The 18,571-nt window shown below is 40.9% G+C and overlaps 1 protein-coding gene across 1 annotated transcript in view; it reads right to left on the bottom strand.

Moving 5' to 3' along the window:
• The window catches only part of LOC111233519, a 35,797-nt gene extending 18,710 nt beyond the window's left edge, over positions 1-17,087 (bottom strand). Inside the window, exons 1-18 of the mRNA XM_022761349.1 lie at positions 17,023-17,087; positions 14,619-15,557; positions 13,469-13,530; positions 12,848-12,886; positions 12,185-12,282; positions 11,413-11,465; positions 11,020-11,136; positions 10,770-10,895; positions 10,503-10,679; positions 9,942-10,066; positions 8,660-9,037; positions 8,491-8,581; positions 6,367-6,456; positions 5,975-6,072; positions 5,405-5,436; positions 5,059-5,187; positions 2,609-2,640; positions 1,759-1,834 (exon numbers count right to left, since the gene is read on the bottom strand). Coding sequence (XP_022617070.1) covers positions 1,759-1,834; positions 2,609-2,640; positions 5,059-5,187; positions 5,405-5,436; positions 5,975-6,072; positions 6,367-6,456; positions 8,491-8,581; positions 8,660-9,037; positions 9,942-10,066; positions 10,503-10,679; positions 10,770-10,895; positions 11,020-11,136; positions 11,413-11,465; positions 12,185-12,282; positions 12,848-12,886; positions 13,469-13,530; positions 14,619-15,392 — 2,497 coding nt within the window. The 5' untranslated portion in view covers positions 15,393-15,557; positions 17,023-17,087. The remainder of the gene's footprint in view (positions 1-1,758; positions 1,835-2,608; positions 2,641-5,058; positions 5,188-5,404; positions 5,437-5,974; positions 6,073-6,366; positions 6,457-8,490; positions 8,582-8,659; positions 9,038-9,941; positions 10,067-10,502; positions 10,680-10,769; positions 10,896-11,019; positions 11,137-11,412; positions 11,466-12,184; positions 12,283-12,847; positions 12,887-13,468; positions 13,531-14,618; positions 15,558-17,022) is intronic.
• Positions 17,088-18,571: the final 1,484 nt, after the last annotated feature.

Raw genomic sequence — 18,571 nt, 5'->3', positions numbered from 1 at the left:
ACACAGAGGACGAGCCAAGCTGCACACTTGCAGAGCCCGACGCACTACAGGGAAGTACCAGGTTTAACGAAAGGCCGCGGGGGCAGCTCTCAGCTCTGAGAGACGATCTGAACGAACGTCTGAAGAACTGTTCAGTCAGGTCCATAAGTATTGGACAGTGACAGTTTTTAAAAGTATTCAGAGAGAAACGTCCAGACCAGCAGCGACGCGTTTGAAAACTCACCATTCTGTCGTCACGTCAAGTTTCAGTTTAAAAAAAATGTGTTAACACGTTTGACAACTCAAATATCAACAAATGTTTCAGTTAACATGAATTTCTCGATGACTGTCGGCTCTTTTCACATCAGCTGATTGTTCATAAATTCTTTTATTTTTCAGTTTGTGCTTTTCATTATTCGTCCACATCTGCCTTCACAATTCTTGGTCGACTGTTGGTTTGAATGAAACGTCTCTACTTTTTTCAGGAGAAGACGGGGAAAGGATCCGTGGACGAGCTGAATCTGATTCAACAGCTGAAAAAACAATCAGACACTGAAACTAAGTCGAATTGATTTATTGGTTTACCAATTAATATCAGTTTTAAAGACTACATTACCCAGAAGTCCTGAGCCAGTCGGGACGTCAGACTGTGAGCAAAATGCTCTGATTGTTTTTGTTTATGACCACTTAGGCAGAGTAGAGGCGTTTAAACCGATTTAAAAATTAAAGCTGCTACTTTTATACACTTAACAGTATGATTTGTTTTCTGCGATCGCCTAACTGTTGAAGTGAAAAGCTCAAATTAAAATCAAACATTCAAAAGATTCTAATTTAAAGAAACTGCGTTTATTTTTATAAACAACAACATAAAAAACTTTCAACACATTCAGTTTGTTCTGACGTATCAGATGAAAATTCACATTCACTAACAACACCCTAGCTGAACTACTTCTTGACAAACAGTGTATCATCCACTAGCACTTCTGTGGACGTGGCACTTTGTGGAAGGATACCACCGTATATAATATAGAGATAGATATACACGCGAGAATAGTCCATCACATAAGACGAAGAAAAATAACTCTCACTGCGCTGCGTTCTCGTCTTTGTATGGCTTACATGCGAGCGCGCAGCTTAACATTATCTTCCAAACGTCTGCAGTCCGCTTCCTCTTTAGCCCAGCCTCTCTGGTCCACCCACGCGTCCCTGTGTGATGCATCTCTGTTAACACATGCACTGTTAAAGTTAAATCCAGTCACAGTTGAAAACGGCTGGTGAAGTTTTTACCTCAGCTCAGTCGATGTTTGAATTATAAATGAAAATGTACATTTCTTCAAATGTTTCATTTTAGAACCCTGAAACAGATAATCAACTGAGTCATTGACTGAACGTTGGGACAGCAGCTCGGGTGCGATGACTAAGACACTCATCTTCCAAGTAAGCAAAAACAAAAACTTTCCACTAATTATTTACGTTTGTCCTCTTCACAACAACCGACTCTCATCGCCGAAACACACCACTGGACCGAGAGAAAAACTATGCACAGTGATGACTTCACTCGACTTCCCTGTTTTACTGTCCATCCACTCAGCCCAGCTCTCACCTCTTCGTAAGCCAACCAAAAGTCTTTCCTCAGTCTTCATAGCCGTCTGTATATCCTAGGCAGAAACGTACGGTTTACAGCTGAAGCTCCTCGCGTGAATCATCAGTGCGCTGTTCTACCTGAACCTCAAACTAAAGAAAAAAACTACAAAAGTAAAAATGGTTGGATGAACTCACTTGGTGTCTTCATGACGGTCGTCTTCTTACCCTTTCTTCCTTCTCTGCCCTTCATCTGCTCCTTTCTCAGATATTTCTGAAACAAAGAAACATTATCAAATCAGACAGCTGTGACTCATTCTCCCTGCCTGAAGATCAATAACATCTGCATCAATAACATTTTAACTTTTGTTTGTTTTTCTCTTATATTTATTGTATTTTGGTTTATTTAACTTTTTATTCTCTTAATTTATTGAAAACTGCCTCATTTGTTGTTTTCTTTTAGTAAGAACTTTGGTTCGCAATTATTTTGAAATGGTGCTGTATGAACATGACAGTTTATTTTATTCATTGACCACCATGTCTCAGTGTGATTTGGGCGGAGCTTTGTCTCAGGTGTGTGCGTCTCACCTGCAGCTTGTCGTAGTGCGATGCTGGGCCGCCTGCCCAAGACCGGCCGCTGTGTTTTCTTCGCAGTGTCCTTCGTTGGAGTTAAAACAGAAAACAGACGGACAGTAGTAGACCCATCTTCCAACGTGTTCCACACCTGCACAAACATTTCATCAATGACTCAGTTTTTTATGAAGAAGAAATTAATATCATGTTTACATATCTTCATCATTCATCCACTTTTTTGGTCCTAAATATGATAAAATAACAAACAACATGACCACCTGTAGAACCTTCTCACGAAATACACAAAGCTTATTGATCTGTTCAGTCGGTCACTTTTCTCACGCTAATGCGGATAGTTGTCCGGCGTCGTAGCAGGGCGCCAGACGGCACAAACGCCATGGTGAGGTTTGTATTCAACCAGGCCAGGCGCGCGCTCAGTCTGCTCCGTTTCTGACTGTATCGATTGTCATTCCACCTGCTCCTTCTCCTGGTCCTTCACTCCTGCAGCTAGAGGAGCAGACGTTGACATAACCAGTGCGAGAGTTGTAGGTTTAAAACCAGAGCGTTGCGAGTCGTTTCGACCTCTAGCTTCTGGAAACTTGTTTCTAACCCCTCACATGCAGCCCACAACATGATCCAAAGGCTTAATTTAAGGATATTGATAAAAACTGTTTGTTACTCTTCATCTGGTAAAAAGATCATATGATTCATGCTTTGTGTAGCTAGAACAATCCACAAAGCCACTCCCATCTTAGCTTTCATCTGCATTTCTGGTTTCGCAAGTATTTCCTCTACACTTCATTTAGCAGTGGAGACCCGCCGACTGCTCAAATCACCAGCCGCCACGCGTTCTAAATTTCTCTTTTTTCTTTACTTTATGTCGCAAGATGCACCACCCGCCACATCTCGTCACCTTCACAAGCACAGCCCTGTGTGATGATGAGCGCAACAGCGGCGGGGAGGAGAGGAGGGGGAGGGAGGGAGATGGGTGGGAGGTTTTGGGGGTCCTATTGGAGTTAATACTGCGCGAGACGCCACACTGGCACCGAGGGCGCCTTGGACCCGACACAGATGACGTTCCACGGTCAACGCACTCAGGTCAGGAGTCACAGAGCACGACGCGTACTCGTGATGAATCAAGGGCAGCGAACATGACCGGAGAAAGTAGCTAGAACTTATTAGCCAACTCTGAAGTTGACGGCTAACTCGCGCCAGACATAAACTATGGTTTTGAAAGGAAAATCTGCTGTCAACCCTTCTCATTCTGTTGCAACCTTCTGCCGTCTTAAACCATTCGATCTTGACTCACCTCAGATCTCGCTGCTCTTCAGTTTCTCATTCACAAACTTCAGGATTTCTTTCTCTGCGTGCGTTTTCCTCTCTCTCTCTTCACCCTATCAGCTCAGAGCTCTTGCATCTCTACCTTCCTCCTCCTCCTGCTCCTTCAGTTCTCCTCCTCTCCCTCCTTTCTCCTCCAGTTTCTTCTCCAGCTTGGATTTTCTTGCTGCAGGTTCTTCGGGGTGTTTGGAGGGCTTAGTTGGAGAGATGCTGCTGCTGCTCTCTCTCTTCACTGTGGTCGGACATCGATATGTCTGAAAAAACAAAAGACGTCACACACACACACACACACACACACAACACACACCACACACAACACACACACGTGTGTATACAACTGGAATTTAATCTTTAATCTTTACATACTATATACATATATATATTATACATTATATATACATATTATATATATACTATTATATACATAACTATACATAATATACATAATATACCATATATACATATATTAATATATAACATATATACCCACATATACATATATATACCCATATATACACATTATATATACATATATACCATATACTATATACAGTTAGTACTACTACTATTATACATATATATATACATACCTCTATATATATCTGTACATATACTATATATATAAGATTTAAGATATAGTATATATACATATATATATATATATACATATATATATAGATAGTATATATATATACCATATATAATATAGTATACCATGTATATATATATATATATATACATACCATATATAATATATTATATATACTATAATATATATATATATATATTACACAATATATATATATACAATATATACGTATATATATATGATATATGCTATATATATATTACATAAACATATATATACTATATATATATATATAACATATATATATATATATATAATACTATATACATATATACATATATATATATATATATATATATACATATATATATATATATACAAATATATATATATATAATACACATATAATATTTATATATACAACACTATATATAATATATTTATACACATATATAGTATATATAATACACATATATACTCATATATATATATACACATATATATAATATATACATATATATTATATAATATAGACTATACCATATATATATATATATATATATACACATATAATATATATATATATACACATATACTATATATATATACACATAATTATATATATATATATACACATATATATAAATATATATATACACACTATAATATATATATATATACCACATTTATATATAGTATATATATACACATATATATAATATATATATACACATATATACTTATATATATATATAACATACTATATATATATATATATATACATAAACCAATAAACCAGAAACATATATATATTTACTTACTATAATATACTTATATAGATAGATATAGATAGATAGATATATATATAATATATATTATATATATAGACTATATTAGTAGTATATATATATATATATATATATATACGATAGATAGATAATATATATATACTATATATTATATATACACACACACATTATAAAACCTTCAGCCCTCACCCGTGTTGAGCTGTCCTGTACTTCCTGCTGACGTAGGAGCCACAGACGTTTCCGTTGAACTTTGGTGATTTAAACTTTTGCAATCTTTCAGCCATTCTCTCTGCGCGTCCTCGGCTTTGTCCATCTCAACTGAAGCACGGAGGACAGAGGACATCAGGGACTGAGGACACTTGAGGAACCACAGGACAGACTGATTCTCTGCAGTGTCTTGCAGGTGCAGGTCCAGTCCTGGTTCCGTACTCTTTCTTGACTCCTGTTGAGGGACAATACTTCCTGACTTCCCGAACGGTCGGCGACAGTTTCAGGCGGCCTCAGTCTGAGTATTTATACTGCTGCCGGATCTGACCCACGTAGACCACCCCTTGCATGGAGCCGCCACTGACAGGACAAGAGACAGGACGTCATGAGCGACATGACACACCTAACTCGGTCTCTGATGTCAAAGGTCACTTCTTTGGATTTTACTATCCAAAAATGTAATTAGTCTAAAAGATACTGAGAAGCAAATAATGTCTAAACTGAGGATTGAAGCCAACCCATTGTTTTCATTATGATTTAATCTGCTGATTGTTGTTTAAAAAATATCAGGAAATGTCTCATCAGTTTCCTGAAGTCCAGCGTTGACGTCTTCAATGTACTCGTTTTGTCCAACACAGTTCAAAACTTCACAGTGAACGAGCGGGAACAAGAGCTTTAACATTTCTGCTTGAAAAATCATTCAAACAAATCAACTGTTTGCAATAAAATGAATGAATCGACTAATGTGACTAACGTTTTACTGTCGTCTAAAACTTTAAAGTTTTAATAATCACAGATCACGCAGTCAGAGACCTGGTTTCTTTAAAACCACCTGAGAGTCAAACAGCTGTGACTCACCTGGTGTATGGAGTAGGGGTTAGGTCATGAGTGAACTGACCTGGGACCGGCTCTACCGCACACCGACGCCGTCACGTTACTGTTGTAGAACTTGGCCATCGCTCGGAGCTTCTTCTTCTGTGGCAAAATGAAGTACGCCTGATCGGGGGAGAGAATGGGAGGGGCTTGTTTTAATGAGCCAGAAAGCTGTCAGGCCAAAATAAACAACTAATGGAAAACAGGAAAAACTCTTTCACATAATTATATTTAATTTACTTTCTTCTTTGTTTTTGGCTCCGTCTGAAACAGTGTGGAGGTGATGAGCACAACAGACGCCAGTGAGCGTTTCAACCCACGCGAGGATTAGACTCTACAATGCTATAAAACACTGCAGCGGCGCGCGCAAGGTAACGTCGGTCTACCTAGGTCTCAAGTCCAGCACCAGGTGTTCACCACTTTCCCAAAAGGTTTGGCAAGTCCCAGCAGCTCGGTGAGGAAGTTGTATTCCTCGTCTAAGCCCACGATGTTCACCACCCTCATTCCCTGAGAAACAGGAAATCAACGAGCAGACCGCGTGTACAACCAGTGTCTGAGCATCACACCTGAAGAGTCTGTGCTTTATAGAAAAATAACAAACAGGCTTTCTGAATGGTTTTTAACCTTTTACCCACAATATAAAAACAAAACAAAACAAAGTACTAAACTATGACTTTATAGAGGCTCTGAATTATGACTGTATTACTCTTTATGTCCACACTAACTCTGCCATGTTCTTTCTTACTCTCTATGTATTATATTGCACTTTCTTTTGTTAACTTTAATTACTTCGTTGTTTTGTACCTTTTTTTTTTTATCTTTTCTTATGTCCTGGTTGGCTTTAATCAATGTTTCTCTGATTTAAATCTTTTTTCTTTTTTCTTTATAGATTTTTTTCTCCTAACCATGTGTTCAGAAAATTTATTGTGTTGATTATTCTGAAGACAAGCACTGAATTCTGATTGGGTTTTCCTATAAACAAGTGGATCCTTCATTAATTAAAATATTTTGGAAACAAAAATTGCAAATGAATTTTATACGACTTACATAATACACTATGTGCTTTATTGTGAATTATGATTGCTTCGTTCAATCCGTCTCTTCTTACATTGGTCTGTAATTTATCACGTTTACGGATGTATTTTATAACGTAAGTTTTCTTCCTGGTTTCTCTTCTTGATTATTCTAAGGTCTTCACCCTCGATGTTCATCAGGATCCACCTGATGAGGGGCGAGTCAAATATCAGCTTGTGTTTATCTTCTCACTCCACATCATTATAAACTTGGTCAGATTCTTCCCTTCTCCCCACTGTTTCTTTTTCCTTCTCAACTTGTAGATTTTTTATATATAATAAGCAAAAAACAATTTCCCTCTGTTTTTATGTCCTCTACTAATGTAAATTCATGCTGAATGTTTGCGGTTTCTCGTAACTTCATATACCATGTTATCACCGAGTGTTTGCTGATAATAAAATAAAAAATATCCAAGAGAAAGATGAAAGAGAAAGGAACAATTTAAAAACGTGACATGACAGAGAGATACAAAACCCCTTTTCCTTGTGTTGTCTCGCAGAGAGACACCACACACACGAGCGCGTATCACACCATTCGTGAGTTCAAGCTCTCATTATAAACACACAGAAACCGCCACCATCACCCATCATCAATCCATCATCATCATCATCATCTACACACACACCATCACCACTCCATCATCATCATCACCACCATTTTTTTCAAAAATTTTTTTTTTTCATCATCATACATCATCAATCATCATTCGATCACCACCAGCCACATCTACCACAATCATCACCATCTCCATCATCATCACCATCATCCACCATCACCACCACCATCACCATCTCACCATCACCATCATCACCACCATCACCATCACCATCTCATGACATCACCAATCATCATCTATCACCATCATCTCACCACCATCACCATCATCACCGCATCAAGCATCATACTCTATCACCACCATCACCATCATCACCACCATCACCACATCATCTCAATCTCATCACCACCATCATCATCATTCTCCAACTGAAACATGTTCACTTCCTGAGTACTAACCTTTCATTTCTCTGATAATTAATATAATTATTAATTTGGAACTAAAACTCAGTTCGTCATGTTAACGTGTTGTGAATCTAGTACCGATGTGGCTCAGAGTCTTCGAGATCTTGCTTCGCTCCTCTTCCTGCGGGGGGGTGGGAGGGGGGGGCCGGGGGGGGGGGGGGGGCGTCACTCCAGCTGTCACAAAAAGTCTCCATGTTTCTTCAAGGAAGTCCTGATTTCAAAAACTGGACAGGTAACAACAATCCATAAACCACCACAAAACCAAAAAAAAAAACAAAAACACCCCGTTAATGACTCGATCATCAAGCCCCGCCTCACCTACGGTCTGGGGGCGGGACTCCCTCCTCGGCCTTCTGAACTCTCCCTGGTCTCGCCGTCAGTTCGTCTTTGTTCTCGTGTTTTCAGGTCGAAAGGTTCTTCAGTTTCCTGTTGCCGTTCCGTCCATGCCTTCTGACCTCCTGCCCCCTGCCTGGCCTCACCTTCAGTCCCCGCACTGATGTCCAGTGTGTCATCTGACATTCCATTCACTGTCTGAAACCTTGACGATTGTTTCACCACATTAAGTTTCAAACATCATTTGAGAAGATCCTCCATGTTCTTGTCCTGAATTTCTCACCATGCTCGTCTTGAACGGTTCCTGAAGACGACTTCCAACCCGTCTCCTTCACAGACTCGCCCTCTCAGGCTACCTCCCTCTTTAGTTGCTCCATCCGTAATTCCTGCTCTCTCCCCCTCCCCCTCCCCTCCGTCCTCCCCCTCCAGTTCGACTCCGACACCTCCTCCTCCTCTACCGGCAGGTTCCTCCTCAGCTTTCCCTCTGTTCTCCTCCTCCTCCTTCTTCTTTCTCCTCTCTCTGAGTCCATGGAGCTGGCATGCGGAATATTGGAGGAGGAGGTCCGGAAATTGAGAGAGGTCCTGGTTCCAGAAGATGGGGAGGAGGAGGAAGGCGTTCTTCCGCTGCTCCTCTGGCTGCGACTCGTCTCCAGATACCCCCCTAGTCTCCAGGGTTCACCCTTCCACAAACCAGAAACGTGCTCAGTATCATTTCTACAGCTTCCTGCTTATCACCATTTATCAGTAGATTTTATCACAGCAGCTTGATAGCTAGTGATTCAGCTGTGATCCAGACACTTAAAAAACAGAGCGATTCTCTTCTATGAAGTTCTGGAGACTTGTTCTCTGGATTTTCTAAGTGAATGTGTGTTTGTTATTCACGTCTCTTGTTCAGGGTTGAGTTATAGCTCAGAACTATAACACTAAGAACTGAGGATATACATCTGCTGGGCACCTCCTCTATGTGAGATCCACTCTCCTCTGAGGGTGGATATCTTCCTTTTTTTGCTTCTTCAGGTAAAGCTTCATCGTGTTTCGTTTCTCTCCTGCCTTCTCCTTCGTCAAAGCTCGAACCAATTCCAGTTCACACAGGAACCTGTGAACCTTTCACAATAAATTTAAGACAACAAATCTAAACTTTAAACTTTAAGTTTTCCTTTGGTCGTATCACTTTGCCAATCAGACTAGTTCCCAGCGTCACATTTCCTGTTTATCCAGAGTTTCAGAGAAAATATTGAAGTAATGGCTAAAAAGTCGACTGTTTTCTGAGGTCACACCTGACCTTCTGACCCCCCCCCCCCCTAATCTAATCAGTTCACCCTTGAGTCCAGGTGAATGTTTGTGCCAAAGGTGAAGAAGTTCCGTCAAGGCGTTTCTGAGATATCCTGTTGACAAGAATGAGACGGACAACCCGAAAACAAAATGGCTGCTGCTCTGACTGTCGCCGGGCGGAGGAATAAAATTTAAGTCAAGCTTTATTTTATTGGCCGGATCCCTGTGAGTTTCAGGTGAGCACTAAAACCTGCTGTAAAGACTGTAACAGGTGTCCGGTGCTCTGAACTCACGTGAGCGTTTTGTACTTGGTGCAGATGTTGAGGCGGATGGGTCTTCCTTTAATGTTCAGGGGGTTCACGCTGTAATACTTCACCAGCATCTCTGCGTCCTCCGGGGTTCCCAGCTGGACAAACGCCTACACACACACACACACACACACACACACACACACACACACACACGATACCTGGAAACCTGGTCTGAGCTGAGTCACAGATTAACGAGTTCAAACGTAATTAAAGGAAAACGGTTCGGTCTAAATATCAAATACCTGCTCTGATGAGAACCAGGATAGTCTCTCTTGGACTTGACGCCCTATTTTGTTTTATTTCCTTTTTTTAATTCTTTATTTATAATATTTTTAAAATATATCGTACTTGTTTACTTTTTGTATTCATATTTTATTTACTAATTACTCTGTATGTGTGTGGGTGGAGAGGTTGTATGTGTTTTTGTATGCTCATTAAAAAGCAATTTTTTTTTAAAAGAAAATAATAATAATAATAATAATAATAATAATAATGATAATAACAATAAAATCTCTGCAACAATAAGAAAAACCCTCAGTTTACCTGGTCAGTTAAAAACAGGTGTTTCTCCACGACGCCGAAGCGTCTAGCAATGGTCAGCAGCTCCTTCTTCTTCTCCTCCTCTCTGGGCAGGTTGGAGAAGAAAACCACCTGGCTGCCGTGACCTTTGACCTCCCTGACAGGTCTGTCCCTCGACCTGTCCGAGGACCGCTCGTCCTTCTGAGGGTCAAACACAAAAAGCTGCGTCAGACTCTGAGGCTGAGGCGAGCGACAGTTTGATGAGTTTTATTTGTTGAAACGACGCGTCACCTCGATGACCATCAGCCTCTTGGACAGGTAGAAGGTGATGGGTTTGCCGTACAGAGACGCCGGATGCTGCTCGTAGTAGTTCACCATGTCCTGAGCCTCCTCGTGACTGTTCATCTCCAGGAAGGCCTGAGGGACACGGAGATAAAACTCCAGGGTCAGGACATTTAAACACAGTCTGTCATAATACAGCACAAATTGAAGAAGACGTGAAGCCGTCTCCGAGCAGCGGAGGCCGACCCGGTCTCTGCACCTTGTTCTTCAGGACCAGGTGTTCCCTCAGGCAGCCGAACGGCTCGGTGAAGGCGAACAGAGTCTTGTTGCTGAGAGGCTTCCTGTCGTACTTCACCACCACCACTCTGCTCCTCAGCTGAGGACAAACAACATTTCACTTCACTTTACTGCAGCACCTCAACCATTATCACACACCTTTAATTAGCAACCCCGTCTAACCCTGAATCAACTATCAAACTCTCCGACTGTGTTCCTTTAGTAAACACAGTCGGAGAGTTTTCTTTCTCCAGATGGTTCGCTGCTGTGAGCCCTGACCTGTGTTTCCATTTACCCACATGATACAATTCAGTGCATTAATTAGATCTTAGATTAGATGAATGTTTACAGGAGAGTGACAGAGGAGCAGACCGACCTTATTCTGTCCCAGCTGGTTGTTTCCTGACAGACCGGGACCTCCACCTCCTCCTGACAAACACACTGAGCGTTAACACGTTTTCTTTGTTTCATATCGATCTCCTGCTTTTTGTAAAGATAGAAGAAGAAGAATGAGGAAGAGGAGCAGAAGAAAAGGAAGAATGAGGAGGAGAAAAACAATGACGAGTAGTAGAAGGAGAAGAAGAACGAGGAGGAGTACAAGAGGAAGAACGAGGAGGAGGAGAAGAAGAAGAGTAAGGAGGAGGAGGAGGAGAAGAAGAAAAGGAAAAATGAAGAGGAGGAGGAGCAGAAGAAGAAGAAGAGTAAGGAGGATGAGGAGGAGAAGAAGAAGAAGAGTAAGGAGGAGGAGGAGAAGAAGAAGAAGAGTAATGAGGAGGAGGAGGAGGAGAAGAAAAGGAAGAATGAAGAGGAGGAGGAGCAGAAGAAATAGAGTAAGGAGGATGAGGAGGAGAAGAAGAAAAGGAAGAATGAAGAGGAGGAGGAGGAGAAGAAGAAGAAGAAGAAGAGTAAGGAGGAGGAGAAGAAGAAAAGGAAGAATGAAGAGGAGGAGGAGGAGAAGAAGAAGAAGGAGGAGGAGGAGGAGGAGAAGAAAAGGAAGAATGAAGAGGAGGAGGAGGAGAAGAAGAAGAAGGAGGAGGAGGAGGAGGAGAAGAAAAGGAAGAATGAAGAGGAGGAGGAGGAGAAGAAGAAAAGGAAGAATGAGGAGGAAGAGGAGCAGAAGAAAAGGAATAATAATGTGTGCGTCTTACCCCAGCTGGAGGACATCCCTCCTGCTGTCTGAGCTGAAGACATGGGGGCGGGTCCCAGTAGTCCTGCAGACAGGTTGGGGGTCTCCAGTACCCCCCCACTGGAACAGAAACAGAGTTATCAAACAGCTCGGAGCTTAAACCTCTGAAACCTCTCAGGTCGACAGAATAGAGTTTACACCCTTAAAGATAAAGGAGAAAGCTCGACTTTACGGGTTACCACCGTCCACATGAAGGAAGGTGTATTACTGAGTATTATTAGTTGAGTCCACACGGAGACGTTTGATGGATATGTTTCTTAACCTTTATATAGAAAAAATACACCTGGCTCCGAAATGATCGATTAGTTGATTACAGAAAATTAAACTATTATGACAATCGATTAATAATTAACACAGCTTTTCAAAATAAAAATCCAAAAATAAAAATCATAAGTTTCAGCCTCTCAGTAGCGAGAACCGATTATCTCTGGATGTTGGACAAAGACACAAGATGTCACCATTTCGTGACTAAATTAATAACGATTAATCGGTAATGAAAAGCCCTTTATGTACACTGTGTGTTAAAGCTAACGAGTCACTTCACTGTAGAGGAAACCAACTAATATGAAAAGCTCCTACATTCTTCTACAGTTTCATCCGATGTGTGTGTGTGTGTGTCTCTTACCCTCTGCCAGAGGCCATACCAGGGTCCCAGTCTGGGTACCTGAAGACAACACAAATATAACCAACATTTTACAACAGTTAGTTTGAACCGAGTGATCTGATTGGACAGAGTCATTCCATGAGGCTGATATAGAGAATAACAGCACTGGGACTTTTCACTACATGTATCACTCCTCTTCACAGCTGGTATATTAACCATTGATCAGCATCACATTAACGTTCAGATTGTAACAAACAAAGATGAAAATATTTCAGGAATAACATTTGAATGAAACGATGTCTTGTCATCAGGAGAGGCTGAAGGGAGAAGCCTGGATACTTCAGAAACACCTGAGGGAACGAGGAGACAAGGTAGCAAGCTAGCTAGCAGGACATTGTTCATGTGTTGCTTAGCAACAGTACAGTACCAGTCATGTTGCAGAACTATTTGTGTTGTCTCAGCCAAATAAATGATTAAATAAACAAACAAATCGTGATCTGTTGTTTATTTAACTAATATGGCGCATGACAACTGTTGTATAAAAGAAACATCTCACTGAGGGAGAGGCGTTGTTCTGAAACTCAGAACGGTGTGTGTGTGTGTGTGTGTGTGTGTGTGTGTGTGTGTGTCACAGTGACTCACATGTCGAGAAGCTGTCGTCTGTTCTCAGCATGTCGGAGTCCGTTAATGTGCTGGTTCCACTCCTACAAACAGAGAATTACTGACACTCAGCGAGCTGTTCCTCCTCCAGTGAACCTCTGTTAGAGGAGAGTTCACCTCAATATTAAACCTTTTGTGTTTGAGCCAAATAAACACTGGATCCTTGTTTTCAGAATTCAAGAGCCAAATTCAAACTCCGGCCAGTATTAGAAATTAAAAGTAAAGTTCGCTTTAGGTGGGTCTCAGTCAAATGTCAGCTTTATAAAAACAGGTGTAACAGACGACTGCAGGTTCTCTTCACCACCTGAAACGTGACAATGAATTTCTTCCTGCTGTAACTAGACCTGGGTGTTAGAGCTGCTCGATTATGTATGTTCAAGTAAGTTCTTGTTATTATTTACAAGAAGGACGGAGGAGACGATAAATCCTGCCTCTTTCAGATATATAATTACTGGAGTATAAATCAACTAATGAGCAACAAGAAATTACAAATTATTCAAATCCACAATTAAATGATTCATATCAAAAAGGTGTTTAAACAAAATGACCATCAGCTGATATACCTGTGGAGCAATAGATCTGAACACCTGTTTTTAAACAGCTGATACTGAGATTCAAGTGTTTGAGGAGACAGTGAGTGATGTCATCATGTAATCAGCTGCTGATTGGTTCAAGAGACACTTCCAGACTTGAATCTGCATCTGCAGCAGGTTTGAACAATAAAGTTGAATTTTATTGTGACACTTTTCTGTTTAACTTCCAGGTGTCACATATGTGATTATATGTAACATGTGAATACTTTAACTGGATGATCTGAGGGTGAATTGATAGTGACAAGAACTGAATCTATCTGAAGATAATTGGCTGATGTCGACTGAAGAGACTCAGACCTGACTGGTTCATGTTGCAGAGCTTCAGGTGTAAGAAAATGAAGATACAGTTCATGCTGTCAGGTGACAAAAAACAAGGAAATTACACGATGCAAACTGGACTTCCAGTGACTGGAGCATGAGGGACGGTTACCACCTGCCACTGACTGACGTGGACAGAAGACTGGAGCTGAGCTCAGGTATCTGAACAGAAACATTTAAAGTTAGTCCGAAGGGAAAAGAGGAGGCTGGACGGTACTCACCATGGTGGAATGAACGTCAAAGTCACAAAGAGAGCACACATGGGGGAACATGGGGGGCATGACTCCCAAGAAGTCTTGGACTTTTCCGTTTGATGGGGAGCCCATCCTCCTCTGCATAAAGACGGAGTCGGACGACGGCGGCCCCATGCCGAGCCCACTGTAGGAATCGTGATGGGAAAGTTCAGAATACGGCCTCTCTCTGCTCCCACTCCCGCTGCTGCTGTAATTCAAGCCATAGCCGCGGCTGGAGGAGACGTCCTGCAGGGAACTGTACCCAAAGTCAGTAGAGGGCTGGGCCCGGGCTGAACCCTGAGCCAGAGAAGGACCGTCCATCCTCCCCATGTGCACGTTGTCCCAGCTGTCCCTCCCTCCTCGATATGCAGCATCAGAGGACATGGAGGACGCCCCCCGACGCTCTCCTGCGTCCCCCTTGCGGTTCTTGAGCTGCATGAGGATGTGCGGCAGCGTCTCCACGCTGATGTCCTCCTCTGGGATTTCAGCCAGAGCGTCCAGGTCAGAGGGCGACAGCCCTAAACTGGCAAACAGCTTCATGGTGCTGCCAAGATTGCTGCCCCCGCCACGCCGGGACATCTGACCGCTGCCATCCTGGCCCTCCACACCACTGCCCACCCCCACACCTGAGGCCATGCCCCCCATCTGCCGGCTGGATCTCTGCTCGTTCATGCTGAAGTTCAAGGTCTCTGCGGCAGCCAGGAGCCCCCGACCCACAGCGAAGTGTTTCTGACTGCCGTCTGACTGCGACTTCTGAGACATGATGTCACAAAGGGGAGCCGCTCTCTCAGTACAGCTGAGTCAAGATAAAGAATGAAGCAGGTGTCTATCTTTAAGAATTGGGTAAGTTAATGTCAGTTAATGTCTTGTGCAAAGACTAAATGTGGTCAAAGTGAAGGGGAACTCCTCTTCTTCTCTGGAGAGTTTCTGCTGAAACACAATGAGGCAGAGACATTCTTCAGACGCTGCCTCCACTATGAAGCCAGCGGAAGGGCTCTGAGCCACAGAGGCATGTAAACAGAAGAAAATGACTGCGATTCATTAACAGCCACCTGAGCAGGTGAAAGTTGTAATTACTGGGACATGAGAGGCAATTAAAGAAGGCTAAGAAAGGAGACAGAAAAGGCTTTAAAAGACTCAAAATTCACCTCAGACAAGGAGGAAGAAAATGAACTGATGTGGACAGAGAGTGATGGAAGCATCCTCAGTGAAAGAGAAATTTCAAAACATCAGAGAGATGTGATTAATATAATAAACCTCTATATCACTGTTTGTTAACGGCTTATAGTCACTTTTATAAAGACGTGAAAGAAGAATAAGAATCATCTTAACAGAGACTTTATTAAATACTTCATCTGCACAGACAGCGGGGTCCAAGAGTCTGAGACCGCTTTTCTACTCTCAGGCCTTTGAACCACACTGTACAGTACATGTACCCAGTGTCACTGACCCAGACCCACTTGTCTGGTTTCACACTCATTAAATGTGAATTTTAGCATCACTAACCCCAAATAGACGAAGTTTAATCCCTTGTGTATTTGTAAATGACTGTCATTGACATCAAAGTATTCTAGAGTCTTGAAAGGATGGGGTGAACTGGACCAATACACAACACAGCAGGTTAAATCCGAGTCTTTTTAAAGATTATAATTTAATACCTACTTCACACTAACACACACATCAAAATCAGAGGAGAATTCCTGACAATAACTGAAAATAATAATTTATCACAATCTGAATGAGCAGAATAAAAATGGATGGAGAACCTTATCCATGGAGTTAAGAGAACGTCACAGGTCTGAATCAATAGTTCTAGAGATTTCACAGCAGCTTTAACTAATAATCAGATATTTTACTGATTAACAGGCCTTGAAGTGCTCTTTTCAAAGACTCGTCAGGACCTGCACAGACCCTAAATCAGTATGCCCATAGTGAAACACTATCTGGAGAGTAAACGTGGAAAAGTTTCAGTTTGGTGAAAATTTCTACCACAACATTTGAATGAGGGAGAGCTGAAACCTGAGCTATGTTAGCAGCGAAGCTAACTCGCTGTTATCACCCCGGAGTTTGAAGCTACTGACGCACTATTTATCCAGAGAAGTTTGTAAATGAACGTGTGTATCGAGCTCCGTGACTTAAAATGCCGAAATTATTTATATTGGTTTTCTCTTCACCTGGAGGCCGAGGTCAACAGTCGAGGCTAACGTCTACATACAACGACTGCCACTAGCATTAGCCTGCTCCTACATGCTAATGCTCTTCGTGAGCTAACGTAGTTTATAACTTCATTTCAGGGTTTTAATTTCGTACTGTGCCAATTGTAAATAAAACAGTTCACCATCGACTCATATATATAATGATGTCGTTTATATGTGTGAATTGAAGCACTTACCTTAGTTTTCCTTACTGCGTAGCTGGCAGCTAGCTGATCCTGCTAGCGCACAGGAGAGCGTAGCAACGAAGTATCGCGATATTTAGACTCTTCTCGACATATCATCTGTGAATATGATAATGATAATTATAAATTTGATTATTAATATGATTACTAAAACACACACCGTTCCGAGATAGTTCTTTAACGTGTATGTTGTTTGAGAGCGAGATAAACGAACCAAACCGGAGTGCGGACTACAGTGCTGCCTTCAGGAACCTTTGCAAGTTTCCACTCCACTCTCTGAAGATGTCGCAGCTGTGAGGACGGCGGAAGGAAATAAATAAAAAATATTCTTGATAAAACTGGGAAATACTGAGTCAAACTTTGTACAATATATTTTAATAATAGGAAATTCCACATTCATGGGAAGGGACTGGACACACTTTTTTAGATTTCTCGATATATATAATTTACACTTCCCACATCAACAAAACAAAACAGAGATCAATAATCTTAACGACAAAAAAAAGTACAATAACACACATTCACTCCACATGTCAAGTAAACTCAACCTCAATATCTTCAAATCTGATCAATTTAAAGGAAATGTGTTGAATATATATAAACATACATCATATATAATAATGAAAATATACAAATGACGTATTAATGGAGGTTAAAATCAGACTTTATTGATCAACTTCAATCATACAACTGACTAAAACTGAGTGAAAGACATTAGTATTGTTTGAATATGTAGATAATAGCAAACAAAGAAATAAAAAACAACACTAGCCTACTAATAAATAGTAATCACAACGTTCATAAACATACAGTTCATTTATTTGAAAGCAATTTTGACTAAATGAAGGCTTAAATGTCACGTTATTCCTGTGTCCAAGGACAGTTGAGTCTGTTTTCTTTCCTAAGAGTAGACATCACAGAGAGATTAATACAAGTGGCATTGATTTGGTGAAGTATCAACAGTTGTGCATTCCATTAAAATATTCATTAAATGTCAGAAATGACAAATGAAAATGTGGAATGCAGGAATTGCAATCCACATTTCACGGTGTAGTTTCACTTTGTGAGCTCGTGGAGCTTTAAAATGTGATTTAAAACTGGATAAAACTCCATTTTCAGCTTCAGGCGCAACTACAACGCCAACGCATGCGCATAGGGAATATAACGTAACTGACAGGCGACCAAATGAAAAAGAGCGTCAAAATCTAGATCACAAAAATTACAAATCTCTCTGGTTTGAGAATTGAAACAGACATTTGGGATAATCTAAGTACACAGCTCAAAATACGTAACATTATTTTAGTATTTTTTTTTATATTTAATGTGGAAAAGTTATAACTTAACTACCTATCTAACTACCAAACTACCTACCTAACTACCTAACTAACTAACTAACTAACTAACTAACTAACTAACTAACTAACTAACTAACTAACTAACTAACTAACTAACTAACATAATATAACTTTACCTGTTGTTCCACAGTGCTGTCGGGGCTGTTCTCACATCGTGTACAGCCCATTAGAAAACTCTCATATCAAGT

Source organism: Seriola dumerili, unplaced genomic scaffold (assembly GCF_002260705.1).
Source record: "Seriola dumerili isolate Sdu_G_001 unplaced genomic scaffold, Sdu_1.0 BDQW01000398.1, whole genome shotgun sequence".
Classification (NCBI taxonomy): Eukaryota; Metazoa; Chordata; class Actinopteri; order Carangiformes; family Carangidae; genus Seriola; species Seriola dumerili.
This window is presented reverse-complemented; position numbering and strand designations above follow the sequence as displayed.